The sequence below is a fragment of the Sebastes umbrosus genome, chromosome 9 (genome assembly GCF_015220745.1).
Source record: "Sebastes umbrosus isolate fSebUmb1 chromosome 9, fSebUmb1.pri, whole genome shotgun sequence".
NCBI lineage: Eukaryota > Metazoa > Chordata > Actinopteri > Perciformes > Sebastidae > Sebastes > Sebastes umbrosus.
Window position 1 is genome coordinate 16,986,438 of NC_051277.1, and position 19,623 is coordinate 17,006,060.

Consider the following 19,623-nt stretch of genomic DNA (forward strand, 5'->3'; position numbering starts at 1 on the left):
AAAACGACACATTTTTTCATCCTCGCCGCCACCAGGAGACCACTTTGCTGGAAGTCGCGGTTAGCTGTAGCAATCATCAAAACATACACGGACCATTCAACTCTGGGTTACTGGCAAAGTAAACATAATATAGGCCAACGGCACACATGAAGATTATAAGATAGCAGTGTTATTTTGACCTGCTCTCACAAGTTTCCGTAGTTTGGTTGAATTGTTTTGCATATTCTTGCCCTGCTGTTAGTTAGTAGTTAGCTCTTTATATACAAATTGATATAAGTGATGACATTTAGATTGTATAGACCCAGTAGAGAAGTGAAATGCTGTCCCTTAATTCTTTGGAACATGTGGCCAGATCTTACACATTGCACCTTTAATGGACATTTGACTAGGTTTAATACTGTATGATATTCTCATCCTGACACGTTCAAAATGTATTCTATGTGGCTTTTCAGTGGTGCAGCCAAAAATATGGCATAAGTAACAGTAACAGCAATGCTGTTGTATCCCAGTGCTTTTTTCCTCACACAGCTTTAAATAAAAATGTGTCTGAATCACGTGATTTCTCCAGATGTATGCAGATGAGACTGTTATACGTATGTCAGGCAGGACCACCACCTCAATGTTTCACACTACTGGCAGAATACTGGACCCAAACTCTACATAATCCAAGTTAATTAACAAAACAATGTGCTCTTTTAGGTTCAGAAGTAAATTAAATTAATGAAAAAATAATACAGATTTCAGGGTTAAAAGTCGTTGTCTAATGTTAAATTGTGCACACAGCACATTAAATTAATTACACCATTTTATACTGCATATATATTAATGCTCTTTATTTTCCAAATAACTGCAAAGATCCGATAATAGCTTTAAATTTGCTGACACTACACTCGTCTATAAATGTTTATGTAACCCGGCTGCTGAGATTCTTAGTGACATGTTGAAACCTTTTTCGGCTTTTGGCTCAATTACCAGGGGCGCTGCTGTGGGAAATTGCAAAGTGCTCTGTCACAAAACCTCCTTTAGATAGACAGCTTTTTTTTCTATAAAGGGGATCAACATATGGAATCCCTTACACACACAACACAAAATTGACCATAATTGGGACCACTTTAAATACCAAATGGAACACTTTCTGAAGAGCGACCGGCCATGATGGAATCATTGGTGACCTCGACTCTGCCTCTGCCCCCTGCATCTTTCCGTCTGTCTCTTCCTCCAACTCCATTGCACTCTGTACATTTTCTATATCTTGTATGTTTTTTAGAAGCCAATCAACATAATTTAGATTATTGAATAATATAATTGTCAATATATTATATATATATTATACATTCAATATTTATCTTAATTTTGATTAATTCACTAAGTATATGTGGAATCAGACTACTCAGTGGAGTTTCAGTTACTGTAAATCGTTCATATGGACTGAAACAATTTTCATATAATGGCACATTCAATATGTTCTGCCACCAGCCACAACATTTAGAAATCAAAACTCTTGTTACACTTCTACAAAATTGAAGCCAGTGATAAAATAAATAAACTTTTAAACTAAATAGAACTTTTCCAGAGTCCTCATGGGAGAATCCAACATTTCAATGTCATATATAGTGTATCAATATGATTTTGGTCAGCGCTTTAATGTGATATAAAACACCATGGGTCCTATTTAGGGGGTAAAAAATAAAATCCCATTTACAAATTGTGTCCTCGTTTGTTAGTGCCACGGCACCTCAATTACCCAGTGAGCAGGTTTTTATTTATTCATGCAGACAAAGTCACGTATTCATGAGGATTAACCCGAAACTCGCTCATAGACTGGCAGGCACATATTGCATATTTTACCATATGAGGAATAGCTGACGCGTTTACCCTCAGAAGATTGAGAGAAAGCAAGATGAGAGAAGGAGGAATGGCTGCGTGAGCTTTTGGGTCACTGCATGGTCACTTTCACTAACTTTATTCTGATTTGTGTTTTCAAGAATATATAAGAGGGTATGATGAATAATATGGGTGCATTGGGGAGCGTTGTTGCCGGGGAGAAGTGAAAGAGCATATGGCGCTATAACACAACATAGGGAATAGTGTAACACTTTGTATTTGTAACCCTGCTTTATGTTTTCCCCCGTGGAATATGGGCTTTGTATCTGAAACTGCAAACACTATTTGAAAGGAAATATTGCCTGAACAAATCCAAATCCAACATCCACATCCGCAAACAAGCTTAGAAACAAAACAGACAATATATGCATCCATTCCCGTAACTAAAAAAAGTCATACAGTGTTACACTGAATGCCGACAAAATACATTCCCTTCAGATCAAATGTAGTCTCTCCGGAAAATATCAAATCATCCTAATAGCCAAACTTCTCTTCCGAAATTGTTAGGGAAATCCTCTGTCCCCTGTCATATTACCCACATTTATCAGGATGCAGCTTAGCCATTACGTCTGGGGGTTTATCAAATTATCTGCTTGCAGAATGGCCGAAAAGGGACACATTACAACCAGCCGACTTTGTCTGAGCTGCTGCAAAGCAATATTCCGGGATGCTGCAGCAACCAAAAGCAAATTATGGTGAACATAACACAGAGTTCAGTGGAGCGTTAACAGAATGGATGGCCCTATCCTGATTTTCTATCTGTTGGGACAGATGTCCCTACGTCTCTGTGACTCGTGAGGTGGACGGCCCTGTAAGCGATGGCAGATGCTCCAAAAGGTAAGACAGATGGATTTTGCCCGTGTTCTGTGAAAGTACGCACATTTTTTCACTTTAGAGAAAATGAATATTAATCATTTACAACACAACAATAATTGTAGTGCCTAGCTGGAAATGAATGAAACAAAAAACTTAAGGTCCTCCGTATGAGATATGTGAACACAAAATGTGATATATCTTTACAAAATATTAGAAATGTTATATTCCAGGATATACAGTCGGCTATATTTTCAAAGCCTTAGTCCTTGTCTTTTGTCAGTTCGTCTTCTTTGTTTAGTTGTATTATGGAGTTTTGTTTCTCCACCAGTTGTAACTGGATGCCTTTTGTATGTTTTTTCTTTATTAAAGTTCATCATATCTGCCTGCAAATGGATCATTCCTGCCCGCGCTGCTTCATCATGCAGCCACGACTGAAAAGAAAAGGAGGGACAGGTGACAGCAGGGCTGAAGAGCAACAGGTGAAACTCGACAATCACACAGGCGGGAAACAAACAAAGACAGGAAGTAAAACAAGACAAGACACAAGAGTAACAGACTTTCAAACTAAAACAGGAAACAAAAACCCTAGGACCATGACCGTACCCAACGTTTGGACTCTTTTGTCTTGAACCATGAAGACAAAGCAAAGTAAAAATAAGTCTGCTGCTCTGAGCAATCAATGAGACAATAAGACATAAGCAAAAGGCATCCAGTCACTGCCTTTAATGAGCATTTATCTGCAGTAAATGAGCGCCTGCTTGGCAGCAGGCAGGCATGCGTCTGCTGCACATGCGAATATGTATGCACGTATGCCTGTTACATTCGAAATCCCGGCAACTGCTGACAAGTCGCCCAAACCCAGTGTTTCACAAACACCATGCCTGCTCTGTGATATCGAGCTCTCATTGTTGGGTAATTGCCACTGATGGAGAAAAAACAATATTTCATTCAACACAATCTGTGGTAAACTGAAATCAATGAGGCTGAATAGTGTGATTAAAATTTGATCGGATCACTGACGACCAACAATGACAACAAACATGGAACAGAGCTCCTTTTTTCTGAACACACAAAGCCGCTCAGTGGTTTAAAATGTTGTTCAGCGTGGCCGGGATAATGGCAGCCTATTGATCCTTTTGGAATTTATTCTGAAACCCCAACTTTTGTCAGTACTTCACATTCATTTTGAAAATAGGCAGCGGCTCTATGAGAGAACTGCTTATTGAGAAAACACTGGGAGACTTTTCTGTTTGAGTTTTGGAATGTTCTCGTGTTGGGCTGCTGTGTTTATGTTTGATCTCTTGCAGGCAGGACAACCACGCTGAAGAAGGATCAGCAGCGAGTGGAGGCTTTCAAAAACCCCTAGGTTGTCAATGGCAGTGTTTTTTGCTTCTTAGTTGTACAACGTGGGAGGTTTTGTTCAGCTAGATGCAGATCAAGGTGTATGTATGTGCTTCTGTATGCCTGTTTTTTTTGTATGCCTGGTGTTTGAAGTCTTTGCACGCGCTGTGCGTCTGTGAAAGTAACGGCGATTAATCAAGTAACCAAATACCAAAAAGGATTTAAAAAAAAAAAAATTATAGAACAAGAGCAGAGAGGGGAGGAAAGTAGGTCAGGTTTTAAGCTTAAAGTATGATGACGTTTTAAAGAGAAACATTCATTCTCCTTTATTCTCTACAGATTCATTTAAATGAACAATTAAATAACAATTAGTTTTTATTTTTACAGAACACATATACTGTACATGTATGATCCAAACTGCATTCCTCTGACTTTAAGATTAAAATGGTCCCAGATAGACATTTTCTGGCATTTTTAGCAGCTGCCTTTTCTTTTGTGTGTGAGTGTGAGGGACACCTGCACTTTCCACTCACCTGGCTGGTTGGGTTAATTATCCCTGATGAGGATCTGGTGTGTGAAGCCTATATCTACTCCTGGTTTCAGTGTTCAGATACTGCTCATTGTGAGAGCTTCATTCAGTTGCTTGTTCTAGCTGTGTAGGGGTGTGTGAATAGGCAGAAGTTACCACGTTGAACCTATCTGTATGATTTGCTCACCGTGACCTGGTTTACCTTTAGTCAACCTCACTTGGTTTCCCAGAGAGTTTATCTTCTACTTAGCTGCTCGGCAGCGGTGTTTTACTGAGTCCACTAATCGAAACATCTTACTGAGGGTGGGGAGCCTTTCTTTTTTAGGCTCATTTTTATTTGGGGCTTGTGGTTACCCTTCTGGGGCTGACTTTAACATTCCCCTGGTCCACAAATGAACCCCGACTGCCTGTTACCCCGTAAACACAAAGAAAAAAAAACGAACACTTTAAAAGAGAGATTTTAGTAATCAAATGTTTTGAAGTTAAGCAACCCTGTCTCTTACAAAATTATATTCCTGTACAATTAAACCACATTCTCCATTACGTTTCGAGAAAACAAACAATGGTCTCCTGGGCAAAGGTCCTGTGATTGTTCGACCCATCCACTATCATCCTGACCATCACAGACTATCATTACAAACCTATTGTGATACATCAAAAACAAACGTAATCCGCGACAAATTACCGTAAAAACTGAATTCACAATGCAGTTTAGTTGTATGGGAACATAACTTTTAAGAGAAAGGGAGAAGGTTTTCTATGGTGTGTTATATTGACCTGTATTCCCTCAATCATCCTTTCTACCACATGAAGTACAAGCCAGCATGAGGCCCCATGGCACCTCTCTCCACACCACCATGTGTTGCATTAAGGGTGTATTATGGCATGGACCAGTGACTCCCAGATGCGACAGCAGGGCTGATCATCAATTATTATACCTCAGTGGATCAAAATGAGCATATCCACTCATTCCAACATCCCCAGAGCTGGCCTGTGGCGGCTGAGCGACGGCTTAGTGCACCTGTAAGCTCAGCGACACCAGCCGGAGCCCTCGCCGGGGCGGTGGGACATGCCTCGAGACAACATCTGCCTCCCCTTGGTGACCTGCCGAGTTAAGCCAACTGCAGAATCAAGGGCATGCTCGCAGAGGTCCCTGATTTTATCATAACAAAGACTTTGCTGCCGCTGCTGCCTGTAACTGGCTTCGGGAGACGTTCCAGTCTATTTTCCGCTAACACTGTGAACCCACTCTGTCTAACACTGTCTTTCTTTCACTCTTTCTATCTTTCCTTTTCTATCAAAAATGCACACCAAGGGATACTTCCAAAGAATCCAGATTTATGTCTGAAGATATCAACCACCACTTTTACCAAATGTAAGATTTTTTTTAAAATGTATTTTGGAAAATATCCCACAAAATATTGGAAATATGCCATTTTCTTTTGTTAATCCAATTACTGTTGCATACTCACAATCAGTTCTGAGGGCTCTTGTGGTGAGTTAGTCGGCATGAGAGAGCCTCTGTATGACAGATGTTTGACACTTGAAATCCAGCGGGACCCCTGGCTAAATGGAATCAGGACAAATCAATGCAATCCCGCAGGTGTCTGGGGGAAACGGGGACAAAGGGATACAGGCTGTTTGCCTGTTCGCAAGAGCTCCCGGCGAGGCTCGAGCACCAGGTCTGCTTCTGCATGGAATGGCAGCTGACTGACCTCACGAGTGCTACATCGCCCTGAGGTCCCCACAGATGCCTCACAAAGAGTCCGGGGCAGAAGTGCCTTGCAAACTCGACCGCGGTGAGTGTGCCAAACGCCTCGGCTCGCTCGCTGAGGAGGGTGCGCAACAAACTGGGTTTATGTGTCCAGTGTCAAGACCCGCAAAAGCCCCCTGTCATTTTCTGTTAGGCCGAACATGTCCTGCAGGGCCTGCTTGGGAAATCTACTCCCTCAGCATATCCCATCTGAAAAACCAGCACCCTTTCTTCCTGCGCTCATTCAGCACAACTCCTTCTTCCTTGCCTTGACACACCCTCACTCCATTTGTCAGCGTTACCAGCCCTGTGAGTGGTTTCTGAAGCGATCCATTTGCCTGTGAATAGCAATTTATCAACCAGTCAGTGCATACATTGATCGGGCGGGGATGGCTCCCTATACAGGAGTAATCCTGTTCATGGGTGCGCATTCAACACCTGGATTAAATCACAGCAGTAACTCAGGATGCAGATTAAAAACATACTGTAACCTGCATGCTTTATTATATTCCAACCAATTGAATTAACTGCTGTTAACTTCATCAGAATTGTGTGTGTGCAGGTGTGTGTGTGTGTACTGTTATGAACGAGATTTATTGCAATTTCATGCCCGTGCTTGTGAAATTAATGATTTCACAGGAAAATATTGCATTTCTCATGAATGACACTTTTGACTTGAAATATGCTAATATGTGAAATATAGACAGATGGCATCATAGTTGTAGCCGTCTGTCATCATATCATTGATGTCATTGCAGCAATACTGCAGCTATCACTGTAAATTGAATCTCATCAAAACCGCAGTTTATCTCGTAGTGATTTCTTATTGGAAAATAAGCCGGAGAAACGGCAGCAATCTAATTTTACATTGGTCACAGCATGCCGTTCTCCGAGCAAATTCCCCTTGTTTTTGTTCCTCTTTCTCGTCTGTCTGCGCACTTGTAACATTCATTTTGCATCAATAAATGTGCTCTTTTTTTAGGACAATGAAGCTTTAAAATGGCTTTGCCGTGCTGTATGTTTCCAGCCTTCCGTGCTGTTCTGCAGCATATCAAGACGAGCCAGGTCAATAACATTAAAGGCTGAGAGAGTTGGTGAAAATACAACCCCTGTGATGCCGTGGTCCGCTCAGCCTTCAGGAGACATATTGATGCACAGTTATTTTGGTCAATAAGTCCTTCTGAGCAGAGGCCATCCTTATCCTTGAGACCGACTGCATGTGAAAAATGAGAAAGGGATGAGACCATGCATTTTAATCTGTCTGTGGCGCTATATCTTAACAGGGGGGGGGGGAGAGGAAGAAGGGATGGAGGAAAGATGGAGCGGTTGGGGAGAGAGAGAGAGATGCACTTCCTCTAACCCCGTCTCAGCCTCACTAATGCAGTTGTTAACAATAAACCATACTATCGGTTATATGGAAATACAACACCTCCAAGCCGGAGCATAATGGCTTTATTGAAATATGAAACAGGCTGACCTTTGACCTCGTGGCAGAATTTATATAACATCAAATTTCAGATTAGGAGATTTTGTGTCCACACACTTTCATAAACACATATGTTACATTATAATAATAATAATAATGCAATGCTTTGGGTTCATGTGTGTTAGTGTGCATGCTGTGTGAGCGAGGTGGGGTTTGCTGGGAGGGACATGAGCAATTAAATTGCAGGAGAAAATGTTAATGCAAACACAAGCTCTCCAACTAAAAATGAAAAGCAGTGGGATTTTTGTAAAAAGCTATCTATAACAAATGGCCTTGAATAAAACATTAGCACATCTATATTTTATAGCTTCCCATGTTTTCCCCTTCCCATGCTTCTGAGGGGAGTGAAAGTTTCTGCTCCCTCAGACAGGTAGAAACCTCTGCTCATCACACTGAAAGGATAGCGTGGTTCTCGGGAAGTGTTCGAGAGGTTTGGGGTGTCCAGATCTGCAGCGAGATTTCTTCAAAGTTTAAAAGTTCAAGGAAGTTTAAAAAAAAAAAAAAAAAAGTGATCTGAGGAGCTCTGTCTTAACAGTGTTTTCTGGCTGCTTGATTTCATCCAGATTAAACGAAACAAGGATAAAATATTTTATATCATCATACGCCAAAGACATCCAACAAATGGCTTGCCCATTTTTTTCATTTCAGGTGTGTTGTTGTTTTTAATGACTCATGTTTGATGTTAGTGAGATCATATCAGCTACATGGGATCAAGCACCAAAGCAGTTCACCTCTCTTGAACCTAATATTTCACATGTTTAATATGCAGTCCCAGCCATATTCCAGTTTAGGAATCACAGAGTCAGTGAAATGGAACAAAGTGAATAGCTGGCTGGGGCCTCTGAGCCCCCATCCTTGTTTGAAGTCTCTCTCTCTATCCCTGCCGAGTTCAGAACACATTGTCCAGAGACACGATCAAACTTGGCAGCTATTGATCCCTTCCCAAACCAGACAAGAGACTTACTGAACATGTTAACAACTTCGGAATGAGTATTTTAATTGTACGGGTCTTTGAGAAGCCCACTCAAGTCACAGTGCTGCCGAGCGAATTTGAAGCAGGCAACTTTTGGACAGTCAAACAACATGCCACAGCCAACTTTTCTCTTAAAAATCTAGCTGAACTCTACTCTCTGAGTATTCAAATCACATCTCTCAGGGCATTCACTAATGTCGAAATAAAAGTATTAAATGAAGCATTAGCAACAAAAAAATCTGTTCCTCTTCTCAAAAATGATTTAATCCCCTAAAAGAATAAAATAACTAAAAAAATATAAGTTAATTAAAAAAGTTAATTTGTATATTTCTGGTGAAAAACAAAAGCTTACAGCAATCCTCTCTTGTACAAAACTAAGTCAGCAGCTATACCTATGAAAAGTAATGCACTGTTATTCGTATATCCCACAAAATAAATCCATGTAGGGATGTTGGTGTTGATTGGCAGGTCAAAAAAATACCGGACTTTCGCCCAAGAGACCGGTGTTCGTACCCCGTGTGAAACCAGAAGTTAATGTTGATTTATTTGTCACCTAACTTCTGTACTTAAGTTGCGCCACTTCTGGAGTTATTTTAACCCAAACCACAATCTTTTCCCATACCTAACTGGCCTATAGTTTTGTCGCCTAAACCTAACCAAGTCGATCATTTCCTAAACCTAACTAAGTAGTTTTTGTCACATAACTTCCGTACTTAAGTTGCGCCACTTCCAGAGTTATTTTAACCCAAACCACAATCTTTTCCTAAACCTAATTAAGTAGTTTCATTGCTTAAACCAAACCCAGTTGTTTCCTGTGAAGACGGAAGTTTATTTAAAAAAACTGGAGCGGAATTTGACACGTGCGTATATGTTTCTGGACATTTGTAGGAAAACGCATGAAAAAAATGAGGAATAACTTTTCATAAGGTATCATACGAACCGTTGTTTGAGGATACGTTGACTAAGTTGAATACAAAGTATATTTAACTCATAATGTGCTGTAGACTTTCACGTCTGTTCCAGACCTAGTCTGTAAGTCAGCTCTCAACACTGTGATAATGTGTTCAACTTCCATTATACAGTATGTTTTAATCTCTTCTGGTTGTGACATTGAAACAATCCCAATGATAAGGACTATAAATGCCATGCTCTGATTGTCCTGATATCTTCCACTATCTTTTTCCTGGCTCGTCCTGTATAGATCTGGATGTTTGTACCAGAAAGCCCCCGTCTCAACTTCACAGAAGACTTTGGCGGGGCAACAAAGACGAGGCCTAATACTCTGGAAAAGGAGGTTTCTAACATGACACTTCTCAGTCGTTTGAAGGAGGGTGGAGAGAGAGATTTCCGTGAGCTGAGTTGACTCCTCCAGATCAATAGCTCGTCTCTCTCTCTCTCTTTCCGAGACGACTGGTGTGGCATTTGAACCAGATAAAACAAGGGTTCCCCTCCACCTCACCTCTGAGAACTGAGCACTTCCACCAAATCCCAATCGGTTGAGAAGGATACAGATGAGTCCATCTAAATCCCCTTCTGACTCAGCTCTAGACCCCCGGCGGTCAAAAAAAAAAAGGAGAGAGGAAAAATCTAAAATCATCTTAAAAGGAAAGGTCCAATCTATGTAGGTTAATACTCACTGTTGCTTCATTTAGCTCCGTTGCAGGCCCACTGGGGCAGCTGTAAAAAGTTCTGGGAGCCAGGAGGCACAAAGGCTTTTATTTATTTATATGAGGGAGAATATATAGCGAGAAGCAAACTGGTGCAAATGATGTGAAAAAAAGGGAGTTTGAAGAAGTTATCTTGTAGATTGTGGGATAACTGCTAGAAAAGGAATAGGCTGCATTACCATTTTATGTGCGGCATGAATTAAATATACACACCGCATGCCAGAATATCTCTGATAACATGACAATTTGTAAGGTCGTGATGTGAAATGAATGAGAAATGCTCCCTCCCATATTTCAACAAACCACCAGCGATGTACCCTAAAGCCAGTTTATTCTTAATTACTTCAGTGGAGCCTCTCATTTGTCAGCAGCAGGATGACGAGATGTGTTGGCAGGAGTAAAAGGTTGCACTAAAGTGTGTAAATGTGGAAAAGGGCGTTACTATCAGAGAGAATGCCTGCTCAGCTAACTTTACAAGTTGGGGGAAAATCTAGCCTTGCAGTCTTACAACAGTTCATCATCTTTCTAACCTGTGGTCAGCCAATTATCTGGATCTTGCTACTACGTTGGACTTTAAACTCTCCGAACAAGGGTCTTCTTCTCCTTTGCATGTCAGCTTAGTCTTTCCCCCTGGTCGCCGATGACATTGTAACACTAATTACAGCTAATTGTTCTACCCTGAATGGATTTAGTCACATTGCAAATGATATGCCATTGGTCAGTGTCACAATGTTTCCACAGAAAAATTCAATGGGGAATGGAAATTTGCACAAATGAATGTAATTAAGAAGCACATTCATTACTTCTAATTGCATATGAGAACCCTCAAAGTGAAACTGAGATTGGACTCATATGAATAATTAATGCAGCTAACTGTACTGAACACTGTGGCGTCCTTGCCGTCACATAATGATGTGCTAAACTATATGACAACATGTAGGGCTACGGTTTTTGCACAGAGGCTGGTCCCGCTTAGTTCCAATCACAATTTCTTTTTTTTCATGCTTCCTCATGAAATCCCTTTATTCATGGGCAGATTGTGTCTAGACAGTTGAATTCCAATCTTAGCGCAAGCTTGGTTTTGGCGGCCAGACATAGGCTACTGGGTAAAGTCGGAGGTTTGAGAAGTATTAAATATTCAAGTGGTCTCTGCACACTAGATTTTTCCAAAGACATGAAAAAAGGCCGTTGTAAATCAGTCAACTGGAAACTCAGTCTGAGAGCTATAAAAATTTTGGACCTACAGAAATCAAAGAGTTGGGAACTTAACCCCCACAAAGTATGAGCCCAGCAATCCTTTAATCAGATTATTTGTCTACTGGCATCAGGAATTATATAATGTACTATAAAAGCCTTGGACACACAATTGCACAAAGAGAAAAGAAACATTTAAATATCAAACAAAATCATTGATTGAAATCTGTTATTTGATAAAGCAATTCCCTTTTGTAAAAAAAAAAGTCTGTAGTTTTAATATTCACTGCGCAGCATGTTTAAAACTATAATCTCATTATACTCGCAGTGTTTAAAAAGGATTGGCTTATTTTAATAGCAGATTTAGATCTTAGACAGACAAGGTGTAAGCTGGTCATTTGAAAGCCATATGCCACAGATTAAGATACGGCCCTATGCTGTACGGCTTTTTCATGTTTCTTCCAGAGAGACTAATGCACTGCTTCAAAACTGCCGGTAGTGAGCTGCTTGTAAGTGGGCAAAAGCACAAGCTCTTAAATCCCTCAGCTCCAACAACAGGGGCAAAGAAATAAGTATATTACAAATCGTCCAGAGAACAAAATTGTGTATTGTTTGAAAAATGTGAAGGATTTAGACTCAGGGATTTGCTCCCACTTTGCTGCACTTTGTCAGAGGGCTTTAGCTCTGTTTGCTGTTCATGACATGATGATTCCCATCATTCAGGAAAAAAAAACTTTAAGTCAACATCAGGCTGTCCAAAATGAATAAATACACACAAATAAAAACACACAGGATTTAATTATTCGATGTCAACAAACCTTAACTGATCACAAGTCAATGTATCCTCATAAAACGGTTCGTATGATATCTTATGAAAAGTTATCTGTCATTTTTCGTGCGTTTTCCCGTGAATGTCCAGCAACAAGTGTCAATTTCCGCTCCAGTCTTTTCAAAATCAACTTCTATCTTCACAGGAAACATCTTGGTTAGGTTTAGGCAACAAAACTACTTTCGGAAAAGATTGTGGTTTGGGTTAAAATAACTCTGAAAATGGTGTAACTTAAGTACGGACTTGACAAATAAACCACTGTTGACTTCTGGTTTCATGCAGGGTATGAACACTGGTCTCCTCAGACCTGGCTTAAGGCATGAATGTATAATAATAAAAAAAAAAATTCTGGTGGGCGTCCTTCCTCATTTTCTGCATTGAGGTAAAAAATTTAACAAATAAAGAAATAAAGAAATACACATTTCACCCCTGTAACTCTCGTTGTAGTGAAACTGACTAAACACTTTTAGGTCATCAATATCAGGGACCAATTGTTTATTTATATTATAATAAATACAGTTATTTTTTAAAATAAAAATCTCAATTTTTGGCTTAAAATCATTCTGATATGTGTTGCGGTTTACGGGGCTAGGGTTACGGTTCTGGGGTGTCGAACCTTAACCCTAACCCCAGAGCGCGCCGCCGGCAGGAGAGGGCTCCAAATGTGAATTTTGCCAAGGGCACCAAAAGGGCTAGAGCCGGCCCTGGGTCTCCTGGATAAAAGTCTGGTGTTTTTTGATCCACCCGTCCACCCAACCTCCTCCCTACGTGGTGTTTGTTGCTTTGTACTTCCTGGTTCACAATCATGTGGATTACATATGAGTTGATTTCGTTGGATATGAATTACAGTGCATTACTTTTCGTAGGTAGAGCTACGAACGGTGTATGAGAACAGCCTGCACAAGTGCAGTCATCACTCAGAACAAGGCCAATGCTCATTACGATTAAAAAAACAACAACAACATCCACAGGACACAGTGTCTGAGCCAAGAAGGGTCAAGAATGACATTTTCATCAACTGGATGCTTTTAGTATTCCACTTAAACAGTGCACTTAGTGGATCCAGGACAAGTCAGTCACTACTGATGCCTAGAAGGTGAGCCTCTGTGCCGAGGATGCCACCGCTCTGAGTCACTATATGAGAGAACATCAACTGAAACCGTGCATCCTTCTTATTTGTGCAAAGAGATGCATCGCATATCATTATGCATTCCTGTTTTTGATGTTTTGATGAAGTGTTGCAATTTGGCCCAAAGGGACAGGTACGATTCATCATGCCTAATTGTTCTGGATGTGCAGTTCTGTAAAAGCCAGCTGTCAGACGTATGGGGGTTGGACCTAAAAACACACATGCTAATGATATTAATTTGCGGCTTTTATCTATCTGTCGAGACAGAGGAGGAAATATCAAAACCTTTGGAACAATGTGTGACAAAGGAGGCGACAGCACAAAGACTGATGGCGGGTGGTGAAGTAAGCCTGGAGGGGGAAGCAAGAGCCCATAAAACGAACAGCCGCCTAACTCATAAATAATAGAAACATAAAATGTCATATGAACTTTATTTCAAGAGTGGGTGGCCTAATAAAGATGCAGGTTTAAAGAGGAGTTGAGAAATTCATTGTCATAAGAAGGCCACATGGCTTGCCTTTGGCACGGACAATTATTCAGCGCAAGTTGACATTCTGGTCCGAGCTGAGCACCTTTACGAAACAATACCGCGTTTGACTCCTGGAAATTCTCTTTCTACCGACTTGACGCTCGAGTCTTTCAATCTCTCTGCTCTTTTTCCTCCTCTTCACTTGGAGTCATTCCATCTCCCCTTTTTCCGCTCTTCCTTGTTCTTTTCTGCTTTACAAATTCAGTCGACATAATAAGAGATTGCCACCGCCATGCCAGCCTGGTGCTCATTGATAAAACCATATCAAATCCATCTTAGGCCCCCCTCTGTCACCGACGCACTCATCTCTGAGACGGCCAACAAGCACAGGATCCATCTCTCTTTTTGAACCGAGCACAGCACAGAGTCAGAGTTTATCTTTAAACTTCTGGAAGGAGAAAATGAAGCCGGATGAGTCAGGCGACTTTCACTCCCGTCTTCAAATGATGTGCTAACGTGTGTGCAAGCGTGAGTTAAATCAGCGGCATCTGAAAGTAAATGAAAGAACTTTCTTGACTTAAGGTGAGAATATATGTGGCGAGAAGTGTATTCACTGAAATTACAGTATGAACTTCCCTTATTTCTTAGCAGCCTGGAAAGGCAAACGACACATATCTGAAAGTTGCATAGTTCTACATATAATTCATAAGGAATAGAAATATATGAAAGTAAAATTAATCAAATAACCTCCTGTACGTTTACACAACCCTCAAATAAGATCAGTTTTTATTACGGTGACATCAGTAAGAATTAACTTTAATGTCATTTGCTGTGATAAGGTTGCAACAGAGCGTTCCTACGGGGGCTTTGTGGTCAAATAACTAAAATTACTTTTATAATATCCAACTACTAATATTAGACTCCAATATTACACTCTCGGTTCGTCTGTTAATGCTCTCGCTCTGATTTGTAATGCAGCAATTTGTAAAAGTACACATGCATTTACTACATTAGCATGGTCTTCTATCTAGAACTAATCCACTTCAACAAATATTACCCCGGAGGGAAAGTGGGTAATAAGTGCAGTATTTGAGTAAGTTTATGAAGTATGAGATGTTTATGTCACTGAATATTAATGCGATGATGAGCAATTGCCTGTGTGTGTGAATGAATCCCATATATGAATCACTTCTGTCACCGCGGTGAATACATTAAAGGGAACAGCTGGGGAAGGAGAGGTTTGATCATTAGATGTATGTGTTTTGGATGTGTGTTTATACACGTGCCTGAGGTACAGATGTGTGTGTGAGGGAATATGGAGGTCAGCCGGTTGTGCGTGGCTATCATGTAAAAAAGGAAAAAAGATTTCTCGCTGTAACTTGCAATATCGAAAATAGAAAATCACATATGGGACGGACCTTTGCATGTAAATGAACGGGAAGCCGTCGCCAGGATGTCACCCATCTTGTCTAATGTCTAACAAATGCATTCACAATCACACTCACAGTGACACCCGAGCCCTGGACCTGTCAGCGCAGCTGCTTGGGAGGCAGATTCACCGAGGACTGTTGTCTCACTTACAGCTATGACACAATGGCTATACTGCACGTAGGTGGTATGCAAACCAATCTATTTCTACCTGTCCTGTTGATTTTTCTATGCTGGATAGAATTTTTTTTTTTTGACAGGTGCAATGGCTAAAGCATTTCTAGCAATGATACACACACAGAGGCCACTGGAGTGAAGGTCTGCAGCGATCTGAGCCTCGATTCAGCCTGCAATATATATGACGCAGGGTTACCTCCAGAAAATACAATCCAACCCACCAGGACTAGAAATCCAGCTTGAAGTGGAGGGGGGGTTGGTTATGTGACAAGGACAGGGATATGGGACTCAGAATAGCCTTGTTCATGTTAAGGTGGAGCAAAATCATTTCAGCAGCATCATTGGCATGCTGCCTGTGCACCGGCTTTGGATCTACCACTGGTGGAAAAAGCCAGGGTCCTCTATGGTGTGTCTTAAGCGCACTTCTTTTTCTCCTCAGCCAGTTATTTGAGCAATGATTTAAAGAAATAGAAAAAAAAATCTGTTGTATATGTATGAGGAAGGAGTTTTGCATCCCCGCGTCCCGGCTTTTTATGGAGAACATCATTGGGCAGTACGCCAGGCAGTGACAGCTGTCTTGTGAATCATTTGAATAAATTCAGTTCCAACTTCAGAGAATTCTCCTTACCTTGTACAGCTTAGCTCTGGACAACATTTACAAAACCCAGCCTTACCAAATTAATTCTTGATAATATTATTTCTGCACTCCCATGACAACAGATTCACTGTTTGTTTTGATCAAATCCAATTGATTTGCATCTCTAATATATGACTGAGATGGTTTTCTAATCTCAACACGTAAAACTGACAAATATACAGTACACAGAGCCAGAGTTTATTTCCCTCTCAGCAGTGCAGCGTCTTGGTTGACTTCTTGTGCAACAAAACTTTCATCCTACTCATCTAAACAACGACCTCACAAAAGCAGCATCTATATATATATATAGCAAACAAAAGTTTATGTGCGACTAGCTTTTTAGTAGTTATTTCACAGAAACTGATATCTTGTTAAATGTTGCAAGGCTGTCTTGTTTCTATGACAATCACAGCTGTAATCTCAGTAAATTATTTTACTGTCTAAAACACAGATGGCCACTTGTGAATTACATTATGGAAAGTCGGCCTCAAAAATCACAAAAAAAAAAGATAAACATAAAATAACAGATTTGCCTGCTGTCTGAGCAGAACTCAGTACTCACTGGATTCCGGGTCTGAGTTTCCATCTCCCTCGGTGCGGCTGTTGGGTGATGTTTGCTCGTAGTACTCCTCCTGGGGGAAGCTGAGGGGAAGAGGCTGGGTGGTGCTGGCCGTGCTGCTAGGCTCCGGGTCTCCCAGCCCGCTGTCACTGCAGCTCTCCTGGGAACCGTCTGGGAGATGGAACGTCACGCGGCGCTGCGTCTGGAGCACACCAACAAACAAAACGTGTTCTGTTAGAAACTCTGTTTAAAATACACAAGAATGTAAAAAACAAAAGGACAACTTAAAAGATACAGCAGTGTAGTGTGGTTGAGAATGGAATAAACCATTACATGATAAGTCTGCGAGCCAGTTCTGTTGTCCTGCAGGTCACACCTAAAGACTGGGGTTGATTCTATGGACCAAGAGCTCGATAAGGGCCAAATACCAGTAAGATACATTATTTAATTATTTAGCAAAATTTCCTCAAGGACCATAAAATGTGTAGCTACTCTGATACTAAAGGCAGTTTTTAATGTAAAGGGTTACACATAAAAGAAAATGTCCAGGTTTACAGATATCCACCTCTGAAATTTCTGCTTCCACCCCCAAGTACAACAGAGATGAATTTTATAGTGCTCACGGCATTGAAAAAAAGAACATTAAAAAATCAACAGCTATGTTTTCTTTCCAATGTTGCTCTGAATAATCAATACAAAACAATGAGAATATTTTTTATAGGGACTAGAAAGTAGTAGAAAGTAGTCCCAACGCAAGCTGTTCACAGTGAGGTACGTCCAGAGGAACAAGGACATTCCTTCTGGAGAGACCCCTTTGTTGCTGAATTTTTAAAAATGTAATATTTTCATGCTTTGAGCACCACAATCGAAATTCCTTTCCCCGCCATTGCTTTGAGGTGAGGACAGAAATCTCCAGTCTGGTACCACCAAATGGGGTTATGAATAACATGTCGATTTCTCCAGTCATTTCATGTAATCTGTGCATTTTTTTGCGCGTTAAAGAGCGAGAAAGTCCACGTAGGGATGAGAATAGGTTGGATGGAAGGGTCAAACAAACACATTTCACCCAGAAGAGTAGGCTATTCGTGTTCCTTGTGAATCCAAAAGTCAACCGTTGACTTATTTACGTTGACTACTTAACTTATGTACCAAACTTTAAAAAATAACCAATTAGTTCTGTTTAAATTCACAACATTACTACGTTTAAAACTGCAACCGTACGTATGTAATGAGTTGGGACTGAGAACTTGGCATTAAATGACTGGGCAAAGAAATGACAAATGAAAACGTCCTTAAAATAGATAAAAGATATTTAAATTCCCGTCTTGTCGTTGCAGGGATGCGTGCACCTTGGTATTAAAGAAAGTATCCTTTATAGGTATTCTCTCTGCTCCTACAGAGAGTCTTGGCACACCACCGCTGACAAACAAAGATTATTAATATCATCATGAGCGGTGACAACAATGCTCGTTTATGGGTGAATGAGTACTGTGAGACGGCATTTACAAGGGAAATCCTCCTCTAATTGCATCAAGTGTTGTTGTTACACGCCCAACGCTGCATCCATCATCTTTACCTGCTCTTAGTTGGAAAATATGCCAAAATTGCACCCTGTCTCCAGGAGAACTAATTGAAACAGTGACCTCATAACCCAAAAATGATTTGGTCTGTTGAGTCTAGCGAATTACTTTTTCAGATAATAAACGGACTAAAAGATTTCTAATTGAGACTTCCCGTCGTGATAATAGATGGGATGTGTATTAGCGGGTTGAACTATGTCCTAGTTTTCCTTCCCACCCAGTTTAGACACAAACGAAGTGTGAATGTGTGTGGAGGCTGAGACTTTGATTTGCAAAGTCTTGGGGATCACAGGAGTGTGGGCATTTTCTTCTGAAAGGTGCGGGCCTCTTTGATTTCTCTGGTGGCTTACAGAAGTTCACGTTGCGACCTTTCTTTGGAGCTAAAAAAGAAAACACATCCTGCTAGTGATATCTGCAAACATGTTAGCGGTTCCTCCAGGAAACAAAGCACACAGTTACAATCATTCGTATTGTGAGGCACCGTGGGTAATCGGTAGATACCACTGATTTCATTTTTTTTTTTTTTACTTTTTTATATCTTCGCCTTTGAGTTTGACAAACAAATGCGGAGCAAGGAGATCTGACTTGAGGTAATACCTGTAAAATTGTCGCAGTGATATATACTTTAGCTTGAATTCATGCCTTCACATGACTCCCTGAGTAGCATCACACTGTATAGGACCATAAAACACATAAAATATAATTACACCCTCAGCTTCGGTTATTGCGGTTGAATTTTATTCGTCCCATTATTCAAACTGATAAGAATTTTTTTTTCAGGAGCAAATACAACTAGAGCGCAAATGACTATCTTGATCTTCTTCATCGCTGTAGCAACATGAGCAATATGCAAGTCCTGAATTAAAAAAACATCATTAACACATGCTCCTTTAAGCTCAGGAGGAGGTGATGTCTCTGTGCGAACATATTTTTTCCTTAGCCACTATAGTGCGTTGGATAAAGCCCTTATTGTTCTTTGATAAGACTAAATAAGGCTGGGAAAATAGCAGAGAGGGAGAGTGAAATAAAGTCTGGCACTAATGAAGGACACACTGCCAAAAAACCAAGTGCACAAAAAGCTTCATTTAAAAACTATCAGAGAGGGTTGACTAACCTAAATCCACACAATTAGCACCCTGAAAGCACAACTGAGTGGTTTTCAATGCTGTGAT

The 19,623-nt window shown here is 40.6% G+C and overlaps 1 protein-coding gene across 2 annotated transcripts in view; it reads right to left on the minus strand.

Moving 5' to 3' along the window:
• pcdh11 (protocadherin 11) overlaps positions 1 to 19,623 on the minus strand; it is a 143,465-nt gene that overhangs the window by 37,393 nt on the left and 86,449 nt on the right. For both annotated transcript variants that reach the window (XM_037780408.1, XM_037780409.1), the window contains one exon: positions 16,875 to 17,073. In XM_037780408.1, the coding sequence (XP_037636336.1) occupies positions 16,875 to 17,073 (199 nt within the window). The remainder of the gene's footprint in view (positions 1 to 16,874; positions 17,074 to 19,623) is intronic.